General features: G+C 61.6%; 2 protein-coding genes across 10 annotated transcripts; one reads left to right on the top strand and one right to left on the bottom strand.

The window, feature by feature from the left end:
- The first annotated feature begins 1,604 nt into the window (after window positions 1–1,604).
- PITPNM1 (phosphatidylinositol transfer protein membrane associated 1) lies at window positions 1,605–21,048 on the top strand. Of its 8 annotated transcripts, none has more exons than XM_067295846.1 (23): window positions 1,605–1,712; window positions 3,126–3,340; window positions 3,495–3,616; window positions 8,583–8,804; window positions 9,275–9,589; window positions 9,858–9,953; window positions 10,251–10,358; window positions 10,527–10,591; window positions 10,697–10,941; window positions 11,218–11,407; window positions 11,661–11,768; window positions 12,104–12,261; window positions 12,673–12,851; window positions 13,557–13,727; window positions 14,144–14,293; window positions 14,504–14,652; window positions 14,730–14,840; window positions 15,427–15,543; window positions 15,847–15,995; window positions 16,326–16,475; window positions 17,634–17,817; window positions 18,370–18,442; window positions 20,479–21,048. In XM_067295846.1, exons 1-23 carry the CDS (start codon window positions 1,635–1,637, stop codon window positions 20,493–20,495), a joined length of 3,372 nt encoding a protein of 1,123 aa, XP_067151947.1. In that variant the 5' UTR covers window positions 1,605–1,634; the 3' UTR covers window positions 20,496–21,048. The 8 variants fall into 8 exon arrangements, with proteins under 8 accessions (XP_067151947.1, XP_067151945.1, XP_067151941.1 ...); XM_067295844.1 differs by having other exon boundaries at window positions 18,314–18,442; XM_067295840.1 differs by lacking the exon at window positions 20,479–21,048 and adding an exon at window positions 18,603–19,588 and having other exon boundaries at window positions 10,530–10,591; window positions 18,314–18,442.
- An 84-nt stretch (window positions 21,049–21,132) lies between these two features.
- AIP (aryl hydrocarbon receptor interacting protein) lies at window positions 21,133–23,685 on the bottom strand. Of its 2 annotated transcripts, none has more exons than XM_067295847.1 (6): window positions 23,531–23,685; window positions 23,228–23,407; window positions 22,847–23,035; window positions 22,423–22,599; window positions 22,166–22,307; window positions 21,133–22,027 (listed from the first exon to the last, which is right to left on the bottom strand). In XM_067295847.1, exons 1-6 carry the CDS (start codon window positions 23,627–23,629, stop codon window positions 21,822–21,824), a joined length of 993 nt encoding a protein of 330 aa, XP_067151948.1. In that variant the 5' UTR covers window positions 23,630–23,685; the 3' UTR covers window positions 21,133–21,821. The 2 variants fall into 2 exon arrangements, with proteins under 2 accessions (XP_067151948.1, XP_067151950.1); XM_067295849.1 differs by having other exon boundaries at window positions 21,870–22,027; window positions 22,174–22,307.
- Window positions 23,686–23,718: the final 33 nt, after the last annotated feature.

Here is a 23,718-nt window from a genome sequence, read left to right as displayed (position 1 = left end):
TCTTGATTTTGGTGAGGCTTTCGACACTGTCCCGTAAGACAAACTGAAGAAGTATGGACTAAATAAACGGACGCAGGTGGATTGAAACCTGGCTGAGCTGCCGGGCTTAGAGGGTTGTGATCAATGGCACAAAGTCCAATGGGAGGTCAGCCATGAGCTGTGCATCCCTGGGGCTTATACTGGGTCCAGTACTATTCAGTGTCTTCATTAGCAACCTGGATGAAGGGACAGAGTGCACCCTCAGTAAGTTCGCAGACGGCACAAAACTGGGAGGAGTGGCTGATACCCCAGAGGGCTGTGCTGCCATTCAGAGGGACCTCAACAGGCCGGAGAGATGGGCAGAGAGGAACCTCATGAAGTTCAGTAAAGGGAAACGCACAGTCCTGCTCCTGGGGAGGAATAAGCCCAGGCACCAGGACAGGCTGGGGACTGGCCAGCTGGAGAGCAGCTTTGCAGAGAAGGACCTGGGAGTCCTGGTGGACACCAGGCTGACCATGGGCCAACAGCATCCTGGGCTGCATTAGGAAGAGTGTGGCCAGCAGGGTGAGGGAAGTGATCCTTCCCCTCTGCTCAGCACTGGTTGGGCCACATCTAGGGTGCTAGGTCCAGGTCTGGCCTCCCCGGGACAAGAAAAACATGGACCTGCTGGAGCGAGTCCAGCGAAGGCCACGAAGATGGTTAAGAAACTGGAGCATCTCTCATGTGAGGAGAGGCCAAGAGAGCTGGGGCTGTTTAGCCTGGAGAAGAGAAGATTCAAGGGGGATCAATGTGCCTGACTGGCCATCAGTACCTGGCGGGGGAGCACAGAAGTCAGAGCCAGACTCTTCTCAGTGGTGCCCAGTGACAGGACGAGAGGCAATGGGCACACGCTGACTTAAATGCAATCCTATTTGAACAAAAAACTTACTTATTTACTTATTTATTTACTTGTTACTGCCAGGGTGGCCGAGCACGGGAACCGGTTGCCCCCCGGAGAGGTCGCGGGGTCTCTCCATCCTCGGCGGTGCTCGGCCCCCGCCCGGACGCTGCCCCCAGCAGCCTGCTCGAGGTGCGGTGCTGCGGGCCGGGGGTTGGGCTGGAGGGTGTGCAGGGGGGCTCGGGAAGGGGGAGAGGCCCCCGGGCACGGCAGGGGCAGGGGCAGGGGCAGGGCTGCGGCCCTCGGGCTCCCAGACCGGGCCGAGGCAGCGCCGGGCCGCCACACGCAGGGTGGCCGCCACACGCAGGGGCTGCCGGCGCGGCGACGCTCGCCGCTTCCCCGGTTTGATGTCACGGCCCCCCTGACGTCACAGCCGTCTCCGTGGGAACGGGCTGTGATGTCACAGGCCGGCGCGGAGCAGCGCAGGGGGCGCAGGTTCGGCGGAGCGCCGGGGGCCGGTGGCGTCTGACAGCGGCGGGGGGCGGGGGGCGGCGCGGGGGCCGAGCCGGGCCGAGCCGAGCCGAGCCGAGCCGAGCCGATCCGATCCGGGCCGGGCCGGGCCGGAGGGGGCGCGTTGCCATGGGAACGGGGCGGGGCGGGGCCGCGGCGGCGGCAGCGGGGCCGGGCCGGGCCGCGGCGGGCCGGGCCGGGCCGGGCCGGGCCGCGGCGGGCCGGGGGCTGACGGCGGCGCCGCCCGCAGGCGCTGCCCCCCGCCGCCATGCTCATCAAGGAGTACCACATCCTGCTGCCCATGAGCCTGGAGGAGTACCAGGTGGCTCAGCTCTACATGATCCAGGTGGGCTCGGCCGCGGGGGGGACAGCGGCTCGGCGCTGTGGGGCCGGGCGTGGAGCCGTGGGGGTGCGGAGTCGTGGGGACGTGGGAACGGCGTAGAGGCCGGGGAGGGCAGGGGCGTGGGGCCGAGCATGGGGGCTGGGAGGGGGTAGGGGCGTGGGGCCGTGGGGCTGAGGCTGAGGCTGAGGCTGGAGCCGGGGGGTGCAGGGGCATGGGGATATGGGGCCTGCGTGGAGCCAGGGGGTGCAGGGGCATGGGGATATGGGGCCTGCGTGGAGCCAGGGGGTGCAGGGGCATGGGGACACGGGGCTGAGCCTGGAGCCGGGGGGTACAAGGGCATGGGGACACGGGGCTGAGGCTGGATCCGGGGGGTGTGGGGGCATGGGGACACGGGGCTGAGGCTGGAGCCAGGGGGTGCAGAGGCATGGGGCCGTGGGGCTGAGGCTGGAGCCGGGGGGTGCAGGGGCATGGGGACACGGGGCTGAGGCTGGAGCCAGGGGGTGCAGAGGCATGGGGCCGTGGGGCTGAGGCTGGAGCCGGGGGGTGCAGGGGCATGGGGACACGGGGCTGAGGCTGGAGCCGGAGGGTGCAGGGGTATGGGGCCGTGGGGCTGAGGCTGGAGCCGGGGGGTGCAGGGACATGGGGACACGGGGCTGAGGCTGGAGCCAGGGGGTGCAGAGGCATGGGGCCGTGGGGCTGAGGCTGGAGCCGGGGGGTGCAGGGGCATGGGGACACGGGGCTGAGGCTGGAGCCGGAGGGTGCAGGGGTATGGGGCCGTGGGGCTGAGGCTGGAGCCGGGGGGTGCAGGGACATGGGGACACGGGGCTGAGGCTGGAGCTGGGGGGTGCAGGGGCATGGGGATACAGGGCTGAGGCTGGAGCCGGGGGGTGTGGGAGCATGGGGACACGGGGCTGAGGCTGGAGCCGGGGGGTGTGGGAGCATGGGGACACGGGGCTGAGGCTGGAGCTGGGGGGTGCAGGGGCATGGGGATATGGGGCCTGCGTGGAGCCAGGGGGTGCAGGGGCATGGGGACATGGGACCTGCGTGGAGCCAGGGGGTGCAGGGGCATGGGGACCAAAGAGCCCAATGCGTTTGCAGGGTGTAGGGGTGTCAGTGAGGTTTGGGGGATGTTAGGGACCCAGAGAAACGGGGCTGAGCATGGGGGCTGGGATGGATGCGGGGGCCTTGGTGCACAGGGATCTGGGGGTGCCCGGGAGGCTGCAGGGGCCTGTGAGGTGCAGGGCTTTGGGGGCATGAGGGTCTCTGGGGGGGGGCACAGAGGCCTAAGGCTGGGTGAGGGGGTCTCTAAGGTGGGGCTGGGGTGCCTGGGCTGGGCGCAGGGGCCTGCGTGCGGAGAGAGGGGCTCCACGGCGTGGGCGTTGTGGGGCGCAGCTCAGCCAGCTTTTGGCCCTGCAGAAGAAGAGCCGGGAGGAGTCGAGCGGAGAGGGCAGCGGTGTGGAGATCCTGGCCAACCGGCCCTACAGCGACGGCCCGGGCGGCAGCGGGCAGTACACCCACAAGATCTACCACGTGGGCTCCCACATCCCCAGCTGGTTTCGGGCCCTCCTGCCCAAGGCTGCCCTGCAGGTGGAGGAGGAGTCCTGGAACGCCTACCCGTACACCCGCACCAGGTGGGCTCCCGGGGGGCGCGTGCCCCCCAAGGGGGGGGACAGCCCTGCCTCTGTTCCCCGTGGCCCTGGAGGGACGGGTGGGCTTCGGGGCAGGGTGAGCTGCGGGCTCGGTTCCCCCGCGCTCCGCTCAGCCCCCTTCCCGCACCTTCCGCAGGTACACCTGCCCCTTTGTGGAGAAGTTCTCCATCGAGATTGAGACTTACTACCGGCCGGACTCCGGCCAGCAGACGAACGTCTTCAACCTGAGCGCGGCTGAGAAGAGGCAGAGGATTTTGGGTAGGTACTGCTGTTGCTGGCCTCCGGGCGGCCGTGTCAGGCGAAGCAGCTGGCGTGGCAGAAGCTGTGGGGCAGGGATGCTGCTGTGAGCCTTGCTTGGGGCACTGAGTAGGAACTAATTCATACCCAGGCGGAGGTGCCGCGTGGAGCCTCCCCATGGGGCGTTCCCACAGTGCCTGACAGGACTGGATGTGTGGGTTTATCACACAGCTTCCCACGGAGCAGCCCTGCGTGCCCTGGGGGGGGCTCGCGGCTCAGCATCTTTAGCAGGCCGGGCTTTACTTACCCTGGTGTCTCTTGAGTTTTGGGGCCAGCCGCCTGTGGCAGCAGGAGGCGTGTGTGCCCTGAGCTCCCTGCTCAGGCTCCCTGGCAGCACGGATGAGAGAGATTTCATGGAGAACGATTTTTGTCCCTTACCTTCTTCCCTGGGCTGTATCTTTATTTCCAGCTCTTCCCTTCCCGGACCCTAACACCTTGGTGCTGGCAGGGGAGCTGGTGGCAGGCTGCTCCCTCCTCTTTCCTTATCCTGTCCCCTCTTCCCTGTTGTCTGGCACGGTTTTGCCCTCCTGAGGCCTCTCCAAGAAGAGCAGGTGCATGTGGGATCCCACGGAGGGCTCTTGGAGGGGATTTAGGGACAGTAGAGGGCTGAGCTGAAGAGGGGGAGCTGGAAATGAGTCCCCTCCTTCCAAGCAGGTGCAGAAAACGGATGTAAGTCTCAGGAGCAGAGACGAAACCACCTCCCACTGAGCACCTCCATCCCTTTCCTTCCACCCTGCTCCTCACTCCCCTGCTTTCCCCCATTCCCCAGCACTTTGACCCACGTTGCTCCCGTGCTTCGTGGAAGTACTGAAGGGGGGTTGTGATGGGAGAGCCTGGACACTCGGGTGGGATTCAGCTACCGCAGGGAGATTTTGGCACTTGTCACTGTAACCTTCCTTTCTGGGCGGTGGAGAGCTCGCCGTTTTAGGCACTGGAGTGCAGTGCAATGCGCCGCCTCTTAAAATGGAGGCCTTAAAATAGGCACTCGGAGGAAATGATTCATCTGACCTATTTCTTTCATTGGCTCTTGTGGGATCTGGGGATGTCCGTCTTGGATGTTGGTGTCTGACATCAGGGGGGATAAATCTCGCCCTCACGGTCATCGGACAGCGACTGAGTACGAGCCGACCACTGACAGTGCGCGGTCCCTGTGCTTGGTGCCCATCGACCCTGGTGGCAGGGCTGGATCCCCTGGTCTGACTTCTCCTCTGGCCTCTTTCCCCGTGGGCTTTCTGCAGGGCCTGGCCACGTCTCGGAGAGGGCAGCTGTTGCCTCCGACAGCTTCTCCTCAGAGAGGGGGGGCCATGGTGGGACCATGTCCTGTTGGACTCCTGTTGTGACGGCTGACCCAGGGTGGAATTTTCTTTGCTGGCTTGTGTTCTCGCCCCAGTGTCCTGTGACACCTCAGATTTAAATCCCTGGTGACCCATATCGCGTTTCAAAGGGTGATTGAAGGCGGAGTAAATGCCAAGGTTTGGGCTCTGGGGTCCAAACCGGTCTCCTTGCCCCTGTAAACTGTACAACTGCATCCTTACAAATTGTTTCTTGTCCCATAGCGTGTAGCAGTAAGAATGAATAGACCTGCAAGTTGTTGTGTGAATAATACCGCAGTGGGATAAAGCGCAAGCCTGAACGCTTCTCAGTCCTGCAGGCCATCTCAAAAAACCCCTCCCTTTGCTGCATAGCGTTACCTTTGATGTCTTCTACGCGCTGTTTCAACTGTTTGTGGCTTTTGCATTAATTTCCACCTGCGGTAACATCATTTCTGATCCTGAAGCATTCGCAACCTGTCTGCAGTCCTGAGGCTGACCTGCCCGCAGCAGTCTGGACTGGCTAATTGGCCAGGCTGGTTGCTCCGGAGGTGCTGTGGCCCACTGCATCCCTCTGGGCCGCTGTCTGCTCTCTGCACACAGCACTGTGGGTGAGGACGGGGGCTGTTTCTTAGGGGAAGTTAGTGGCTATGGGTGGCGCTGTGAGTTGCTCCCGTTCTAGGGTGTTAGGCTGGCAAATGTGCAGGGTCCTGTTACAGTTCCCTGCTGTCAAACATGTCGTGGTGTGATCTGAGCTGCTCAGTAAGTTAATCGGACACTTTCTGATTTAAGGCAGCCAGGGCTTGTGTGCTTCGCCTTACGGTTGTGGTGGTGGGATGCAGCTGGGTCATGCGTGCATCCCCCGGCTGTCAGTTCAATTTATGCTGCGTGTGGCCTGGTGCAGGTTTCGACCCTGCCTTCAAACAAGGGTTAAGCTGTGTTCTTGGAGCTGACCTAATCTGTGCATGTCTTGGCCTGGTATTGAAATGCGTTTTTAAGTGGTTTCAGTGTCTAAGGAGTCGGGAATGGTTGCTCCTGTCTGGGTTGCTTCTGGAATCATAGCTTCTGCATTATTTTTCATCCAGCAGTCTGGAAAATAGTGTGGGAAAGGACTGCCTGGGTCATAGAATGGGATATTCCTGTGGTCCTAGCGGCTATGCTCTAGGCATTCGGTTCAGGGGCACCTGCAGGACATGCATCCTACCCTGCATGTACTGTGGTCCCAATACAATGCCACAGCTGCAATGAAGTGTGCCCACCTGAAGGTGAAACCCTGGTGCTGAGCAAGAGAAGTCAAGGGCATCTCTAGTGTCCCAGCTGGAGGGCTGCTGAGATGGTCGTGGCCATCTGCTGGGGCTCTGTGATGTCTCTGCGACAACAGACACAATCTGTAGGAAATGCTCTGTGTTGCAGACTGAGGCAACTACCCTTATCCCCCTCCCAGTTCTTCTGCTTTGAGGTGGGTGAGAGGGTGCCAGCGGCTTAACTGAGCCAAAGCTTCCCCCTTCCAGAGGTGCCCACCAAAAATAAAAGAGGCTTTGTGCAGGGTTTGGACCTAATGACCTCCTATGGTCCGTTCTGACCCATTTTTTTCCTGTGATTTTGTGAATACTACTAAAGCGTGGTTAGTTTGGGAGGATCTGGTTGCTTGGGAGCATCTGCCTCTGATCCCGCAGGCTTAGCAAACCCACGTAGACCCAGATAAAAAGCAACGCCCGGTGTCTCAGGGGCTGCCTCTAGCCCTGCTGCCAATGCATCTGACTGCTGTGAGCAGATGCTATTTATAGCGCATCAAATGCGAGTTTGGGTCTAGCTCGGCGAGGGTGGATTGCATTTTGTTTCTTACAGTAGACCAGCCCAGCAGCGAACCAGATGCGTCAGTCTGACTCCCCGCTAGGAGAAGGGTCTCACTTGCGGACGTCTGGAGAGGGATGCTGACGCAGTCCTCCCTTATAGAGGAATCGGGCGCTGTTCTCGTTTTTACCAGAGCAGAGTCCTTTTGCTAACGTAGCGTTGGCTGCACGGATGTGGCTTTCCCTGTCTGTGTGCCCCTCTGGGGTGCCGGCCACATTCAGGGTGACAACACTGAGCACTCTGACAACAGTCTCTCACGGCTGCGGGGCCATCACCACTTGCTTCCCACACTTCCTGAGCTTGTTCTGTTCCTCTTTGAGTAACAGAGGCATAGACTGTAGGCTGATTTTGTCCCAAACTCTGTACTAGGGCTTCCCAACCTGTCCTGGCATTAGAGAGAGCTAATACAGCTGAGGCAAATGGGTCTTGTTCCTCCAAACACCCAGTTTGCACCATCTTTTTGAGCTATCTGAATGGCTGTCGGGTTTTGTTTTGCTGGATACCGTCCCTGAGCAGAGCAGGCATGTGGCAGGTCCTGCTCTGTAACTCCAGTGCCTGATGCCACCAGCTTCTGCCTTGTGCAGTTCTTCTGACTTGTGTCATCTTACCTGCATGGGCCGGTCCCTGCTTCACTGCTTCTCATCCTTTGCTTTGCTCCAGCCTTTACTTTTAAGAAGTATATCTGGTATTTTCCTTGCTTCCTTCCCCTTCCCAGCTCTCTGCAGCCCCTTGCCTGTGAGCCCTGTCTTTAATTGCGTGAGCAGTTTTTTTGGGGGGGGGCATGTTCCAGTTGCAGAATGAGAACAAGGGCTGTTTGATGGGGGCTCTTCCTGGCCCGCGGCACAGTTTGCTTTTGCTTGAAGCGTGTTGCTCAGCCTGCTTTTGTGCCTTGCCCTGTTACTAGGGCCTGCTCGGGGAGCTTGAGATGGGAAATCAGCGGCTAGGGAATGCGCAGTGAGTTGCTCAAGAGGATTTCTGTTGAGCCCTTCAGAGGGGTCCTTCAGCATCTATGGTGCGTGAGCACAGAAACCCCAGGTGACAGCGGCAAAGGCTGCTTTCACGGAGCTGTGAGCGGGGCGTGTGACCCTCAGGCCCCAGGGGGATGGCTGACAGGGCTTCGCAACACTGCCCCATCACAGCTGTGTCAATCCACCCGATCTAGCCTAGTACTCCTCACCCAGCCCATGTGTTCCCTGGAGTCACCTGAGCCTTTCTTCCAGCTGCCAAATCTCCTTGCTAATGTGTATATGTGTGTCATCCTCGCTCTTAATATGCCTGGCAGCTTCTGTGCCTCTTGCAGCCACGCTCTGCCTGCTCCGGACCTGCTGTGCATCACGGGCAGACACGGGAAGGGGGCTCTCCTCCTCATCTTTCCTCTTGCTGGATCAGGCCCTGGTATAGAGAAGGGATCTGGACAGTTGGGTATAGCCAAAGGTGGCTTTGAGCTGGCAGTCCTGGGGACAGAAAGTATTTGTTGGCAGTACCAGCTTCAAGAAGCTTCCCTGCAGGGCAGTTTGCCATCCCTCGGCTGGGCTGACTGATGCTGCGTGCTGCGCTGCAGGCTGTGTTGGTGACCTGGCTTAGCTAAAATCACTCGCAGGGTCTCCCCTCCTGTTTCCCCACTTCTCTGCCCCTTCCTTGCTCTGCCCGAGCCCTTGGGCTGTTCCAACCCGCTGTGGTCCATCACTGCGGCCCATGAGCATGAAACGGCAGAGCACAGGGTGCAGTGCCATCAGCGCCGCTCTCTGCTTGCTCCCCTGTAGACACCATCGACATTGTGCGAGACCCCATCTCCCCTGGGGAGTACAAGCCCGAGGAGGACCCGAAGCTGTATCACTCCGTGAAGACAGGTCGGGGCCCACTGGGCGATGACTGGCTGGAGGTGGCAGCTGGTGGGCCCCTAATGTGTGCCTACAAGCTCTGCAAGGTGGAGTTTCGCTACTGGGGCATGCAGTCCAAAATTGAGCAATTCATCCACGACGTAGGTGAGTACGGGGCCTCCGCGCCTCCCTGCCCACTGCTTCCGATGCTCCTTGGCTGATGGGCGCTGTGGTCCTCCAGCATCCACGCTGTGGTGCTGTGACCGGTATTCAGTCAGCACCAGTATTCATCCGGCATCTGTGCTGTCCTGGCGTTGCCCTATGCCAGCAGAGCCGGCACTGTGCTGATGGTGGGAGAGGAGGGCTGATGCAAGGAGCAGGCACAGGACAGAGATCTGTGTGTGGGTGCAGGAGCCATAAAGCCACTGGGAGACATGCATGGCATGTTGGGGGGGATGCATGGACAAGACTTGTTTTGAAGGCAGCTGGGAGGGCCAGGGTGGCTGGGGGCAGCCCCTGAAGCCATTAAGAGCTCTGCCTGGATGGAGCATCCCAAACCACCAAGTCTGGTGAGCGGGAGGTGGGTATGGTCTGCTGGGGGCTTGGGCCGTGCCTCACTCATCTTGCTCTCGCAGGCCTGCGCAAAGTGATGCTGCGAGCGCACCGCCAGGCCTGGTGCTGGCAGGACGAATGGACGGACCTGACCATGGAGGACATCCGGCAGCTGGAGGAGGAGACGGCCCGTATGCTGGCGCAGAAGATGGCCAAGTGCAGTGAGGCTGAGGAGACCCCTGCAGCTGGCCCCAGCACTGAGGGCCGCCTGGAGCTGGGTGCTGCCAATGGGCAGGACAGTGCTGAGCCGCAGGGGGCATCCGATGCCTCCCCTGATGATACCTTTGCTAAGCAATGGTCCACGTCTTCCCGGTCATCCTACTCTTCCCAGCATGGAGGTGAGAGACCTGGCTGGGAAGAGGGACTTTGTGTGGGGTGGGATAGGGGTCTCTTCTCAGGGGAGAAGATGGGGACCCTGGAACCCTTCTCAGGAGGGGATGCTGTAGGGGGGGACCCTGTCTTTCCAAACCTGGATCTTCCAGTGGATGGCTCTGGGCACAAGAGCCACCGTGGGGGTTGGGGCAGCTGGACCTGTAGGTCCCCTGGAGCAGGAGTGATGCCTTGCTGCAGAGGGAGCTCTGGGCTCTGACCCCTTATCTGGGGCAGGGGGGGTGTCTCCTCAGAGCCTGTCCGAGTGGCGCATGCAAAACATCGCACGGGACTCCGAGAACAGCTCCGAGGAGGAGTTCTTCGATGCCCACGGTACAGCAGAGCGGCCCTGCCTGGTCCCCGTGGCTGACGCTTGGGGACACGCAGGATTTCGGTGGTCGAGGCCCCAGCCTGGGGCTGGGCACTGGTGGAGAGGGAGTTCCCCCTGCAGGCCCATTGCAAGCTTTGGCTTGCCTGTGCTCTGGGTGGGCTGGATTCCACCTCTGCTGTCCCAGGAAGGGTTCTCAGTGTGGGCGTTAGCTCCCACGGCGGGGGCAGGGTGTGGGTGCAGGGGATACGGCTTGAACTTTGTGGGACCACCTGCCCACGGTGCTCTCCTTGCTGCCACAGAGGACCTGTCTGACAGCGATGAGGTCTTTGCGAAGGAGATGACGAAGTGGAGCTCCAACGACTTCCTGGACACGCTGGAGCGGCCAGTGGAGCTGGACGAAGCGCTGGGTGAGTCTGGGACAGCTGTGAGCCCGATGCGCAGGGGGCTGGAGTGGGGAAGGCGCGACTGTGGACGTTTGAACTATCTACTGCCGGAGACCTGGCACAAGTGTCCCAGGACAGGAGCCAGATCCCTTTTTGGCAACCCCAGGTAGGCTCACCCAGGCCCTATCTTAGCAGGGGATGGAGCCAGTGCCGCCAAGGCAGATAGCGAAGGACTAGCAGGGCCCGGTTTGCCTGAGGTATGTGCATCCTGCTTTCCCCTGCCCTCAGGCTGGGTAAATCCAGCCGTGCCCTCCCTGGCACGGATGCCCGTGGGGTAGATGGCAGCGCTGTCCTTCCCGCAGGGTGGCTCGGTGGAGAGTGCGGCGCAGGCGTGTCGGATCCACGCGCTTTTCCTCATCCTCCACAGCGGGAACATCCTGGACCAGGGCGCAGGCGAGCCAGGCTCCAAGCAGGCTGACGTGCAGACGCTGGCTGCAACTTTCGATGCTGTCACTCGCATCCACTTCCCGGAGGCTCTGGGGCACGTGGCGCTGCGCCTGGTGCCCTGCCCGCCCATCTGCGCTGCTGCCTACGCCCTCGTCTCCAAGTACGGCTGGTGTTGTGGTGGGCTGGGGGGCCGTGCTCTGCTAGCTCGGGGTGACATATCGTGCTACGGGTGGATGAGGATGCCGTTTTCCCTGGCAAACGGCCCAGGGCTGCAGAAGCCATCAGGGAGGGCATGGTTCTGGAGAGGGGACTCTCCACCTCCTGGTGCGGCATCCCCGGGCGATGCCCAGGGTGAGCATCGTGCAAGGGAAAGTGCGATGGGAGGGGGGATGTTAGGACAGGGGCAGCCCTGCTTATTCTCTCCCATGTCTCTCAGGCTCAGCCCGTACAGCCACGACGGGGACAGCCTGTCCAGCAGCCAGGATCACATACCGCTGGCAGCTCTCCCGCTCCTGGCCACATCCTCGGGGAGCTACCAGCATGCCGTGGGCACCGTTATTGCTCGGGCCAACCAGGCTTACAGCGCCTTCCTGCACTCTGGGGAGGGGGCCGGCTTCTGTGGCCAGGTGAGAGGCCCTGTGGTGGGCAGAGGTGCTGGTCAAACGGGGTACTTGAGCTACGAGTTGCCAGGGGCTGGGGGAGGATTTGGGGAAAACGTTGCTCCTTCCCAGGCATCTGCTGCTGATCATGGGGCTGCTGGAGCTTGGCTCCGACCTGGACAGTTTTTTCCCTGTGTCCAAAGGGCAGAGGGATTGGCTGCCTTGTGGGCTTGGAGGCTCTCCTTCCTGGCCCTTGGCATGGATCTGGGCTGTCCCGCAGGTGGTGCTGATCGGGGACTGCGTGGGAGGCATCCTGGGCTTCGATGCGCTGTGCCAAAGCCGAGCTGGCTCGGGGGGCAGCCGGAGCAGCAGCCGCCGGGGCAGCCTGGTGAGTGCATGGGACACTTTGGGCCCTGTCTCATCTGCCCACTTCCCCTCCGCCCCTAGTGGTGTCTGTGCTCTGCCACCAGCCTCCCGGTGTGTCTGGGAGCACAGGGAGGGTGGGAAAGGGATTCGCACCCATGGGTGCCTCTGAGAGGGTGCTATAGGCAGTGGGTGGGGGTGCAGGGTTAGCTAAATGAGATGCCCATCCAGGGGAATTGTGCTATGTTTGGCCATGGTGCCCCTCAGCGAGGATGGTCAGGAGCTGGCGGTGGTGGGGGAGCATGTCCGTGGCAGTTCAGCTCAGCAGAGGCCGGGCGCTCACTGCTTTTCCTCTCCCAGAACATGGAGCCCATCTCCCCCGAGCTGTGTGGCGGGAGAGACCCGCTGGCCGAAGGGGCAGACGGAGCAGGAGGATCGGCCCAGGTCAGTCCAGAGCCAGGGGCGCAGCTGCCCTCCCGGGAGCCCGGGGACAGCCAGCACCACAGCTCCTTGAGCAGGTGAGAGCACCCCGTGCCCCGGGAGGGCTGGGACGCAGTCAGGAAGCACCAGGCATGCCACCACGGGTGGATAGGGCACACGCATGCAGCCGCCCGGTCCCTGCGAAGAACTGACGCTCGCCAGAGTGGCTGCGACAGATTTTGTGCTTTACATCCAGGGTGGCTGGGAAATTTGCCCTTTACAGCCCCATGGGGGAATCCAGCCTGGGAAGGAGCATCGCATGGGTATGGTCTGCTCCCAAGGACTGGGGACGTCTTGCTGGAGCTCTCCCGCTCCCAGAAGCTCCTCTCTGCTAACAGCTTTGCCTGTCCCACAGCTCAGTGGCTCCTGGGTCTGGTGGGACCAGGAATCGCCGTGGCCAGGAAGGCCCCGTGTTTCCTGGCTGAGGCCCACTCTGCTCTGCTGTCCAGCCTACAGGCCAGCGAGCCCCCACTGGAGGCGGAGGTGCCACGGAGCGGTAGCTCAGCGCTGGATGGGGCTGAGGGCACCAGCACCCGCCTTGACTTTAAGGTGTCCGGCTTCTTCCTCTTTGGCTCTCCGCTGGGGCTGGTGCTAGCGCTGCGCAAGACCGTCATGCCTGCTCTGGATGGTGAGGACCCCCGTGAGCTGCGAGGCGTTGTGGTGCAGGCCCTGGACCCTCCCTGCTCCGTCATCCCCTGGCTCTGGGGCCCCAAGGCTGAGCCCAACCCCTTGTACCTGCTGAGATATGAGTTGTGCTCCCCCTCTGTGAGCCTGAACCCCACCTGGGACCTTCCCAAACAACCCTGCTGGGTTTGAACCCCTTCCAGGCCAAGCCTCGGCTGTGCACATTTCAATGTTCACGTGTGCCTGAGCATCCCCTTCCCTGCTCTGTGCCAACCTGAGCCTGGCCCGGCAGCCCAGGCTGCAGATGTGTCCCTTGCTTGGGTCAAAGTGCCTCTGCTGGTATCCTGGGCTTGCCTCTCCCAGTGCACAGCTGGATACAGCCTCTCCAGGCCTGATGGAGGGACTTTCCTCCAGGCTCAGCCTTTCCTCCAGGCCTGGCCTTTCCCCTTGTTTCGTGAGGGCCTTAATGCACTGTGAGCTCCTTTTGCCTTCCCTGCCGCAAGCCTGCCCTTCCTGCCTGTGTCCTGCCAGCTGAGGGCAGGTTTTGGCGTCCCACCACACGGGTCCCGGCCCAAGCCCCTCTCCCCGTACCTGCCAGCCCTCTTGTGCCACTGCCTGAGGCCTGTTCCCAGTCATCCTTGGGCTCCTTGCCACCCGCCACATGCTCTGGGCCACCTTGGGAGCGCTGACCCCCTCTCTTTACCCCCAGTGGCCCAGCTGCGTCCCGCCTGTGAGCAGATCTACAACCTCTTCCACGCGGCCGACCCCTGTGCCTCTCGCCTGGAGCCCCTCTTGGCCAAGGCCTTCCATGCCGTACCGCCTCTCAGCGTGCCCCGCTACCAGAAGTACCCGCTGGGAGACGGCACCTCCTCGCTGCTGGGTGAGTGCCCGCGGCACTGCGGGAGCTTTGCTGGGGCAGATGGAAAGGGGGAAAGGCGACTTGCAACCCCTGCAGCCCCCTTGGGTGCCCAGCACAGAAGGCTGTGGTGGGGATTTTTCTCCTGTTCGAGGGGCGTGCGGAGCCTCTCTGGCTTGCTGAGGTGGGCGCTGATGCGGCTTCCCTGGCTGCTGAGCACCGGCAGATGCCAGGAAAGCCAAGATGCATCCAGTGCCCCCTCGAGTGTCCACGTGAGTGTGCTGCTCCTGTGGTGGTCAGGGGAGGAGTGGAGCAGAAGGATCCCCACAGCGGTGACCACGGCATGGCTGGGCATCCCCACAGGGGCTTTGGGCCATGGGGGAGACCCCAAACAGGTCCCAGTGCTGTGACCTTACCCCACACTCTCTGTGGCTCTGCAGCGGAGGCCCTGCAGACGCACTCTGCCCTCTTCTTGGATGAGGTGGACGTGGCTGTCCCTACCACCCCCACCAGCAGTTTCGGAGGCTTTTGGAGAGGCAGTGAACCGGGCGAGCCCCCCACTCCAGCCAGCACCAGTGAAGTTGTCAAGAGTAAGTGCTAGTCCCTGGCCTGGATTGCCCATGCTGTGCCAGGGGAAGGTGGGTGGTTGGGCATAAGAGCTGGGGCCAGGGCAAAGCGAGAGGTCCCGAGATGTGATGCAGAGCAGGAAATGGGCTCAGCATGAATGGGTTATGGAGCAGGGTACAGGATGGATTCATCTGGAGATGGATTCATATGAGCTCACACCACTCTCCCTGCAGTCCTGGAGCGCTGGTGGGGCCCAAAGCGCATCGACTACTCGCTGTACTGCCCCGATGCGCTGACCGCCTTCCCCACCATCACCCTGCCTCACCTCTTCCACGCCAGCTACTGGGAGTCCTCTGATGTGGTGGCCTTCATCTTGCGGCAGGTGCGGCGAGCACATGGGTGGGCACAGTGGTGTGGGCTGGGCCAGGGAGGCTGAGCTGAGGCCGTGCTGCTCTGCAGGTGATCGAGAAGGAGGGGCCACAGCTGACGGAGAGTGAGGAGAGCTCTATCTACAGCCCCGCTATTCCCCGGGAGAAGTGGCAACGCAAGCGCACCCAAGTGAAGATTCGGGTACGTGCCCTCCCAGGCTGCGCCTGGTTGCTGCTTTCTGCGCTGTGCCCATCTGGGATTTTACCCTTCTCTAAGGCGGGTGATAGCTCAAGCCTGACTCTGGGCATGGCCAGATCCCTGGATGCCTGGCTCTACCAAGTATTGTGCCAGCGCAGCCAAGATGGCTGCCTCTGGAGGGCTTGCTCGTGTCTGCCAGGATGATGCCTGCCTGCGGCGCTGGGGCTGGAGCCAGTCGGGTTCTGTGGCTTGGCAGGGCGTGTGTGCCAGCCCGGGGCTCCCGCAGGTGCCCAGGCACGTGGGTGCCTCCTGCATGCCCTGATGCACTGCAGCTGGCACAGCTGCTGGGCACGTCGAGTTTATACCTGGGCTGAAAGGCGGAGGGTGAAGGGAACGGGTTTGAGAAGGGTTATGGAAAGGTGATGGGTAAAAGGATGAAACACAAGGTCTGCTCCAAGGGGTGACCTTGCCTGTGCCTATGCATTCCTGCCCTGCCCGAGTGATCCTGTCCCTTCTGGGGCAGACGCTTGGGCAGAAAGGTGTCTGGTGATACTCTGTTGTGGTTGCTGAGCCCTGTATGTCATTGCAGAATGTGACAGCTAACCACAGGGCCAGCGACACCATTGTGTGTGAGGGCAAACTGCAGGTCCTCAGCGGGCGCTTCATGTACGGACCCTTGGACGTGGTGACGCTGACTGGGGAGAAGGTATCGCTGGGGCTCATGGTGCCACTGGGACCTGCTGGGCGTCTAGATGGATGGGGCAGGGACTAGTATGTCTAGGAGTGGACATAGGGCTGGTGTCTGCTGTGGCCTGGGGGACAGAGGAAGGGTGATAAGGAGCATGGCCCCTCAGGATCCTTTGGGATGGTGGGAAAGAGCCATTGTGTCTTGTAGATGTGTGGTTGGGGTGGAGTAAGGTGGGGAGCCATCATAGCAGCCATCAGGATGTGACAGGGTGGAAGAATTTCCTGGGGCCAGTCCTTGATTAACCCTTTTTCTCCAACCCAGGTGGATATCTACATCATGACGCAGCCGCTGTCGGGGAAATGGCTGCACTATGGCACTGAGGTGACTAGCGGCAGCGGGCGCCTGACCTTCACCATCCCTCCAGACAAGGCCCTGGCCATTGGCATATACCCTGTGCGCATGGTGGTAAGGTGAGAGGTGGCCAGGGCTGATGCTCAATTTGGTGCAGGTAGAGGCATCTCAACTTAGTTCTCGCTGTGTGTGCAGTCTCAGCCTGAAGGACCTCAGTTTTGTAGCACCCTGTTATGATAGATATCCCTTGGGTGGTAGCTCCTTTCTGCCCTCCCCTTGTTCTAGCTGCATATGCTGGCCAGGCCACGTCCACCTTTGCTCCAGCCCGCATGTTGGGGCTCCTGGGCAATGTGGGAGGAAGCCCAGTGGGAGGACAGGCATGTCAGGCGCTGGAGGGCGGGCAGGTGCTGAGGTGGCAGATCCTGATGCTCTCCGCTCTCTTGTGCCAGGGGAGATCACAGCTATGCAGAGGCGTATCTGACGGTGGTGGCGCGGGGCACTGAGTCAGTTGTGTTCAGCATCGATGGCTCCTTCACAGCCAGCGTCTCTATCATGGGCAGCGACCCTAAAGTGCGGGCTGGGGCTGTCGATGTTGTAAGGTAGGTGTCCTTCTCACAGGGTGGCAAATGCCCTCTCCTATCGTGACTTGGTGCCGACCCATTCATGAGATCAGGGTAGCAGGGGCATCAAAGCAGCCTCCTGTCCCCTGGGAGAGCGGGGTATCTTTTGCTACCCTCAAAGGCCTTGTCTGGAGCCTCGTAGCCTTCCTGTACTGACAACTTCTTGCAGAAAAATATTTCTCCCTTTCCCTAGAGCCTGGCGGTGTCTGACCCTGCAGCTGGGGCACCAGCTGCTCTTCAGCTGGACTCTGTGTGGGCTCCCCAGGCTGGGCTGGAGAAGAGATCTGGGAGGAGGGAGCTGCTTTGGCTGTGCCCAGTGTAATGCCGGGACTGCTCAGCACGTCCTGTCAGCAGGCCCAGGAGGTAGTTTTCCTGGAGGCCTGGTGCAGATGCTCTGGGCTGTTACTGGTGGCGCTCCAGTAATGGTTGTTTTAACTGTGGAAGCCTGTTGCGATATGACACAGCTCTGCTGTGCATCCAGAGTTGCTGAAGTCCCCAGAAGAGGAATAAGCATGGCCTTTGGGCAAGCACGGGGCAGGATTTAATGCATGGGGGAAGCCATGAGGGCTTTTGGGGAGCCAGAGCCCATGGATGATCTCTGGGAGAAGCTCAGAGGCTTCCCCACTGGTAGAACCCCTGCGAGGGCTCGGGTGGACCTTTAAGCAGGCTCTGCCTTCTCCGCTTCTTTGTCACAACACAATCGGCCTCTTTCTGTCCTTCCGGCTGCTCTGGGAGTGACGACTTCCTCTTTCCCCTAGCGAATGACTGAATGTTAGTGGTTTAGTGTGGGTTTGCTGCATGTTTCCGGTAAAGTCTGTAGTGGTGTCCACCTCTAGTCCTTCTGTCCTGGCGGCCACAGCCATCTCTGGCTCTCCCCACTGCTCAGGTGGCCGTTTCCCTGTTGTCCCCCTATAGAAAATGCTGTGCTTAGCTCCCAGCCCTGCCGTGGTACCTCCTCTGGCCGGGCCACATCCATGCTTGCTGCCTTCTCCACAGTCCCAGCCTTCTGCCCTGCTGCGGTGTGCGATGCACACCCCATCCTGCCACCCGTCCACTGGCCCTGCTCTTCTCGCCAGGTGCTGTGGTCACCCCTGAGCCTCCCTCGCACCATGCAGTGACACGTCTTCCCTTCCCCAGGCACTGGCAGGACTCTGGCTACATGATCATTTACGTGACGGGACGTCCCGACATGCAGAAGCACCGTGTGGTGGCCTGGCTCTCCCAGCACAACTTCCCCCATGGTGCCGTCTCCTTCTGCGATGGCCTCACCCACGACCCCCTGCGCCAGAAGGCAGCTTTCCTGCAGAGCCTGCGAACTGAGGTGGGCCCCAGCCCCGGCTGCTTGGGGCTGGAGATGCGAGCAGGATGGGACCGGAGGGCTTGCCGAGGTGGCTTGGGGCCTGCAGTGGTGGTGGGGGGAGCCTGGGCTGGGCCATGGCCCCCTGCCCCTCTCCATCCCTGGGATTGGAGCATGGCAGAGAAGCATTGTAGCATGGAGGAGCTGCGTGCAGAGGTTTTTGGAGCTGGGCCTGGCTGCGATGGCAGAGCTTGGCACCACCCTCACTGTCCCCGGGGCTGGGACCAGGCTCATGGCATGGAGGAGGGCGAGGAGGAGCAGCCCTCAGGCCAGGGCTGTTACAGCTGCTGCGAGGATTGTAACAGCAGATGAGGGAGGCTGGGTCCCTGCGGCTTGCACTGGGCTGTAGCCCAGGGTGGCCAGGACCAGGGCATGTGTGGCCTCTCTGCTGCGGGAATCCTTGGAACCAAAGGGGATGGTCGGTCCATGCCCTGACGAGGCTCCTCCTGTCCGTGGCCAGGCAGAGATCACCATCGTCGCTGGCTACGGCTCCACCAAGGACATCTCTGTCTACAGCTCCCTGGGGCTTTCACCAGCGCACATCTACATCGTGGGCCGGGCAGTGAAGAAGTTTCACAACCAGTGCCAGGTACGATGGCTAGGTGGGGGCTGGGGAGAGGCCATGTGCTCATCTGGATGGCAGGGTCGTGGGAGCAGGGTTATTCCCGCTGGGGCTTGTGACTGTTGCAGCGGCTTGTGAGGCTCTGGGCGGGGGGGCCGGCACGGCTCAGGCTCTCCGTGTCCCGCAGTTCCTCTCCGAAGGCTACGTAGCCCACCTGGCCCAGCTGGAGGCGGCATCCCTGGCCCACTCCCCCAAAGGACCACCGCGGCCCACGCTGGGCAAAGGCACCTACGGCTGCCCAGCGCCCGTTGACTTCCTGCGCAAGCAGAGCCAGCTGCTGCGGTCGCGGGGGCCGAGCCAGGCAGAGCGTGACGGGGGACCCTCAGCGGGACCCCCCGGCCTGTCCCGGGCCAAGCCCCGCAGCGTCAGCCTCAAGCTGGAGAGCGAGGAGTGAGCGTCGTGCGGCCCCTGTCCCCCCGCCGCGAGGCACCCACAGCCACAGCCTTGATTTCCCAGCCAGGAGCGTCTGGTGCCTGAGCCGGCGCCACATCCCACGGCAGGCCCGGAGCTGATACGAAGGAGATGAGGGCACCGGGCCCGGAGATCACGGGGTCCCGGGAGATGGCGCTCTGTGCCACCCCAGGGGCAGGAGCAACCCCCTTGGTGCTGAGCCACACTGGGTACTGCCTGCTGCCCCCCAGCTCTGCCCCCGTGCCAAACGCCTCCCCCCAGCCTCCTCATCCTGCCTCCCCCGGTTCCTAGTGCCCCTGTTTCTCCAGGCTTGTGGGAGCTGCAGGTGGGCAGTGTCCTTAGGGCTTTGCCCTCCAGCCTTTCTCCCCAGCGTGGTCTGGGGAGCTGGTGCGCTGCCCCCCCGGGCCCTGTGCCTGTGGGGCTGTCATGCCCTGGTTCACCTCTCCCAGGGCTTCTTCACACTGTGGCCCCTAGGGCCTGCCCTCCTGTACCTGCACCTCCACCTCGAGGGGTGGGCAGTGATGGGAGGGTTGTGGCTGCACGCTGGGGGCCAGTGACCCTATCCCCGTCCCCTGCGACCACTTATTTATTTCCTTTCGGTGTTGAGAGTTGTCAGGCAGGGGAAGGGCTGGGATTAAAACACGGTTCCTTTGTTCTGTTCATTTTGTTGCGGTGTGAAATAAAGCAATGTAAAGAGGAGCAGCTAGGGCACGTGTGGATCCTCTTATAGACGTAACGCTGGCACAGGGACGTGCAGAAGGATGTCAGCTCTCCTGGTGCAGCACGCGCTGGGTCATGGGCACAAAGCTGTCACCTGTGGGTGACAGCTGGACCCCCAGGTGGGCCCTGTGGGGACTTTGGTACCTCTGGGCTCAGCCCGGCTCCTGGGCAGCATGTAGGTTGAAGCCAGGGGGAGAGGCACCATGCCTGGACCTCGGCTAACCCAGCGCCCAATGTTGGGAGAAATTAGGACTGGGGTGTTGGCCCTCCAATATTTCTTCAAGCAACAAGGACTGCGCCTTCTTTTTAGTAAGTCTAATTGAGTGGGTCTGGTGGGTACAGACTGTCATTACATCAAATACCCTGTGGTTTGCACCCACTGGGCCCCCCCCCAGGCATGGAGCAGGACCATCCCCAGTTCGGGAGGAGGCAGACGTGGGGGGTCAGAGCTCCCCTGCAAGCACAGTCCTGACCCCAGGGACTGTCACCTTTTAGGTGAGGACAGCAGAGAAACAGGGCAGGAAGAGGAAACGCTGTCTTTAGATAGCAGAGCAAGGACCTGGGCAGCTCGGCTGTCTTGCTGCCACCTCTGTGATGGGGCCATGGGAGCCTCCTTTGCCCGCCTTGTCCCTAGTGTGGAGGCATGCTTGTGGACAAATGCTTGTAGCTTGTGCCCTTACAGGATCTGTCCCCATGGCTGGGGGCACCTCAGCCCTGCAGCCTCACCCTGGCGAAGCTGTGAGAGGGGGTGTGTGCCCCACATCCTCTGCAGCTGCCCCTGGGTTTCGCTGCAGAAGGCGCCCAGGCGCGTTGAGCTCCTCGTAGGTGTCAGACCTGGCCGCTGAGCCATGGGTTGGTCCCTTCTCCCCCAGATGGTGCAAGCCTCTAAGCAGTTTTCACAGACTGCTGAAGCAGCCAAGGACACCTGGTGCGGCCCTGACCTAGCTCCATGAGCCCTGCGCGGTGGGTGCAGAGCTGAGCGCCGGGGCCACTGGCTCAGCAGCCCACTGGCCTGGCCAGAGCAGCTCAGGTGAGTGAGGTGCATTGAGCCTCATGGCACTGCCCCCTGCCCCTCGGCAGCAGTCACCTCCTCGTGTCTGTAGTGCTAAGTCCCTGGCACAAGGCTAAATCCCTGCTCAAAGACTGAAATCACATCTCGGGGCTGGGCACGGCAGTGAGGGGGATGGCGATTTGGGGAGCTGCATCCAGCCCAGCTCTGAGCTTCTGCTGGCTAGAACAGACGGCGCTCGGCAAGGCTGAAAAACTGGAAGGCGCCTTACATCATCTAACAACCCACGGTAGAACTGTCTGTCCCTGACTTAAAGAAAGGCAGACCTAGAGTGAGACAAAACTAGTTTTAGGGATAAGCTTATTGTTAAAGTAACATAGCTTGTGTACGTATTAAATCTGCTTATATACTATGATCCTCTTGTCAGGCTTGCTCTGTCTGAACTTTTCTTGGCCTGCCTGCAGCTTTGGTTTAGCTTTAACAGCAACATTTCTAATTGACCAGGGTCTATGGCTAATTTGTTTTATATTTGTTTATCTTTGGATAGTACGACCATAGTTTTACAGAGATAGCGGTAACAAGCAGTTATTCTATGTAGAATAAGATATTTAGGACTGTAACAGAATGATGTGGCATAGAGAAATACAGGCCTGGTATGAGAGCAGAGGCCTCGAGAAGCGGTGACGCAGGATGTGGCACAGAGGAGTACAGGCACGAAGCAATGAGAGACGGGGCACAGACATGGCACTGGAGACCCCACGGCTATAAACAACTCGGCCAGACTGGCATGGGGATCATACAGCCCAACACAAAATATAAAAACCAAACGACGAACAAAGGAACTCTGATGAGAGCAATGGGCTTGAGCAGGCTTCAACACACATACACAGTCCTTCCTGGTGATTGGGGATGCTTGGCGTTGTGATGACGAGCATATTGTAGAGACTGGCACGGAGATTCACATTTATACTGTGATTCAACTGTATACTGCAAATGCTATACTCTGCTAAGTCTCATTTGAACTTATATTGTGATTTAAGTGCATGACTGCATCACTGCTAAGTCAAAATCCTGTGTATCTTCAAATAACTTCAAATAAGTAAACTTTGTATTAAACATTAATAAACATTAATAAACATTCCACATGGGGAATATCTAAAAGAACCTGGTCAGAGAGTATTGGACTCTCACATGCAGCCCTGTGCTCTATTGAGAGAAGATGCCCTTGAAGCGGACCTTGTCCTCCTTGTCCTTCTCGCGCAGGCGGGCTTCCAGGCTCCGCAGCTCCTTGGCCACGACGGGGCGCAGCGAGGGGTCAAGCGCCAGCACCTTGGCAAAGTCAGCCTGTGCCTCTGCCACGTTCCACACCGCCGCGTGCGCCTTGCCCCGCTTGAAGTAGGCCTTGACGTTGTCTGCAAGGAGAGAGCTGCTGGGCCGGCACGGCGTGAGGGCTCTCCCCGGCCTGCCCCGGTTCCCACGCAACCTCTCCAGCACCCACTTGTCCCACGGGCACCCACCGCAGCTGGCCGGGCCAGCCCGTGGCTCCTTACCCTCGTACTTGTTGAGAATGGAGGAGCAATGATCCAGCACCTCGTAGTACTCCTGGCACTGCAGCTTGCACTGGCAATAGTTTAACAGCAGTGGTGTGATCTTCTGGTCGAGCTCAATCCAGTCCGGAGAGCCAGGCTGCTCCTGCCCAGCAGAAGGACAAAAACGAGGGGAGAGAGTGTGGCAAAGCTCCCAGGGGTGATGTGGGGAGGCCTGCATGTGGGGCAGGGTAACCCAGAGATGGGCTGGGGACTCTCACCTTCATCTGCAGGTTCTTGAGACAGGCGATGGCATCGTAGTACTTGGCGGCTGCCTCTTGCACCTTGCCCTCCCGGTACAGCTCGTTGCCCTCCTTGTGGATCAGAGGTACGGCCTGCAGCTTCTCCTCGTCCGTCATGGCCCAGGGGTCCTGCTGGTACGAGCCAGGCTCCTCCACCTGCCAGCACCACGTCACAGGAGAAGCTGTCCCCACAAGCTGCCATGCTGCCCCCATGGCAGGGGGAGAGCCCTGGGCGCCTGGTGCCCGGAGCCTCCACCCCAAGAAGGGGCATGCGCAGCCCAGCCCCACCACTGTGCTTGCGCAGGGGTCGGGAGAGCCCTGATCACCCTCACCACTCCTGGGATCCCACGCTTGGCAGGCAGCGCCGTGCGGCCCCGTGGTGCCTCTTGGGCCCGCCGCTCACCTTGAGCACTTCGATGTCGAAGATGAGGGGCTGGGGGTTCTTCTGCAGCTCGTCGAGGTCGGGGTAGCCGAGCGAGTGGTGCTCGTGGAGCTGGGTGATGCCGCAGCAGTGCCGCTGCCCCTCCAGCGGGTCCTTCCCTGCCGCGATGTTGCGCAGGCTCTTGGACACCATGGGGTACAGCACGACGTGCTGTAGGGTGTAAGGCACAGGGTGCAGGGTGGCCACGCTGCGCCCCACCACCGCCGGCCGCCACGTCTACCCCTGCCCACCACCGCCGGCCGCCACGTCTACCCCTGCCCGCCCCGGGGCCGCCGGGGGGGCTGGGACACGCGGGGGCACGCCCCGCCCCCCGGCTCGGGCCACGCCTCCCGCGGCGCGTACCTTGGCGTCGCAGCGGAAGCGGGCGCGTTCCCCCGGCCGCATGGTGCGCAGCGCCGCCTCCCACACCGGCAGCTTGAACTTCTTGCCGGCGATGAGCTCCATGGGCTTCCCCCGCGCCCGGCTGTCGTCCAGGGCCCGCTCCTCGGCCCCGCACCGCAGCGTCCGGTAGTGGAAGGTCGCCTGCGGGGCAGGGTTGGGGGGGCGCGTCACCAAGACGACGGGGCACCCCCCCCCCCCCGCCGCCCGCGGCTGGCGCATGCGCGCCTCGCCCAGCCCCCCCCCCGCCCCCGCCCGGCCGCCGACCTTGGTGCCGTCTCGGAAGTCGGGCAGCGGGCCCGAGCCCTCGCGGATCACCTCCTTGTGGACGCCGTCGGCCCGCAGCTGCTCGACCTGCTGCGCCATGATCCCCCGCCGCCGCTGCGCGCCGCTTCGGGCGGCGCCGCCGACGCTCGGCTCTTTCCGGAGAACCGCGCCCGCTCCGCGGCGGCCCC

This window comes from Apteryx mantelli, chromosome 4 (assembly GCF_036417845.1).
Source record: "Apteryx mantelli isolate bAptMan1 chromosome 4, bAptMan1.hap1, whole genome shotgun sequence".
NCBI lineage: Eukaryota > Metazoa > Chordata > Aves > Apterygiformes > Apterygidae > Apteryx > Apteryx mantelli.
The sequence above is the reverse complement of the archived record's forward strand: the minus strand, read 5'-3'. Positions and strand labels throughout refer to the sequence as shown.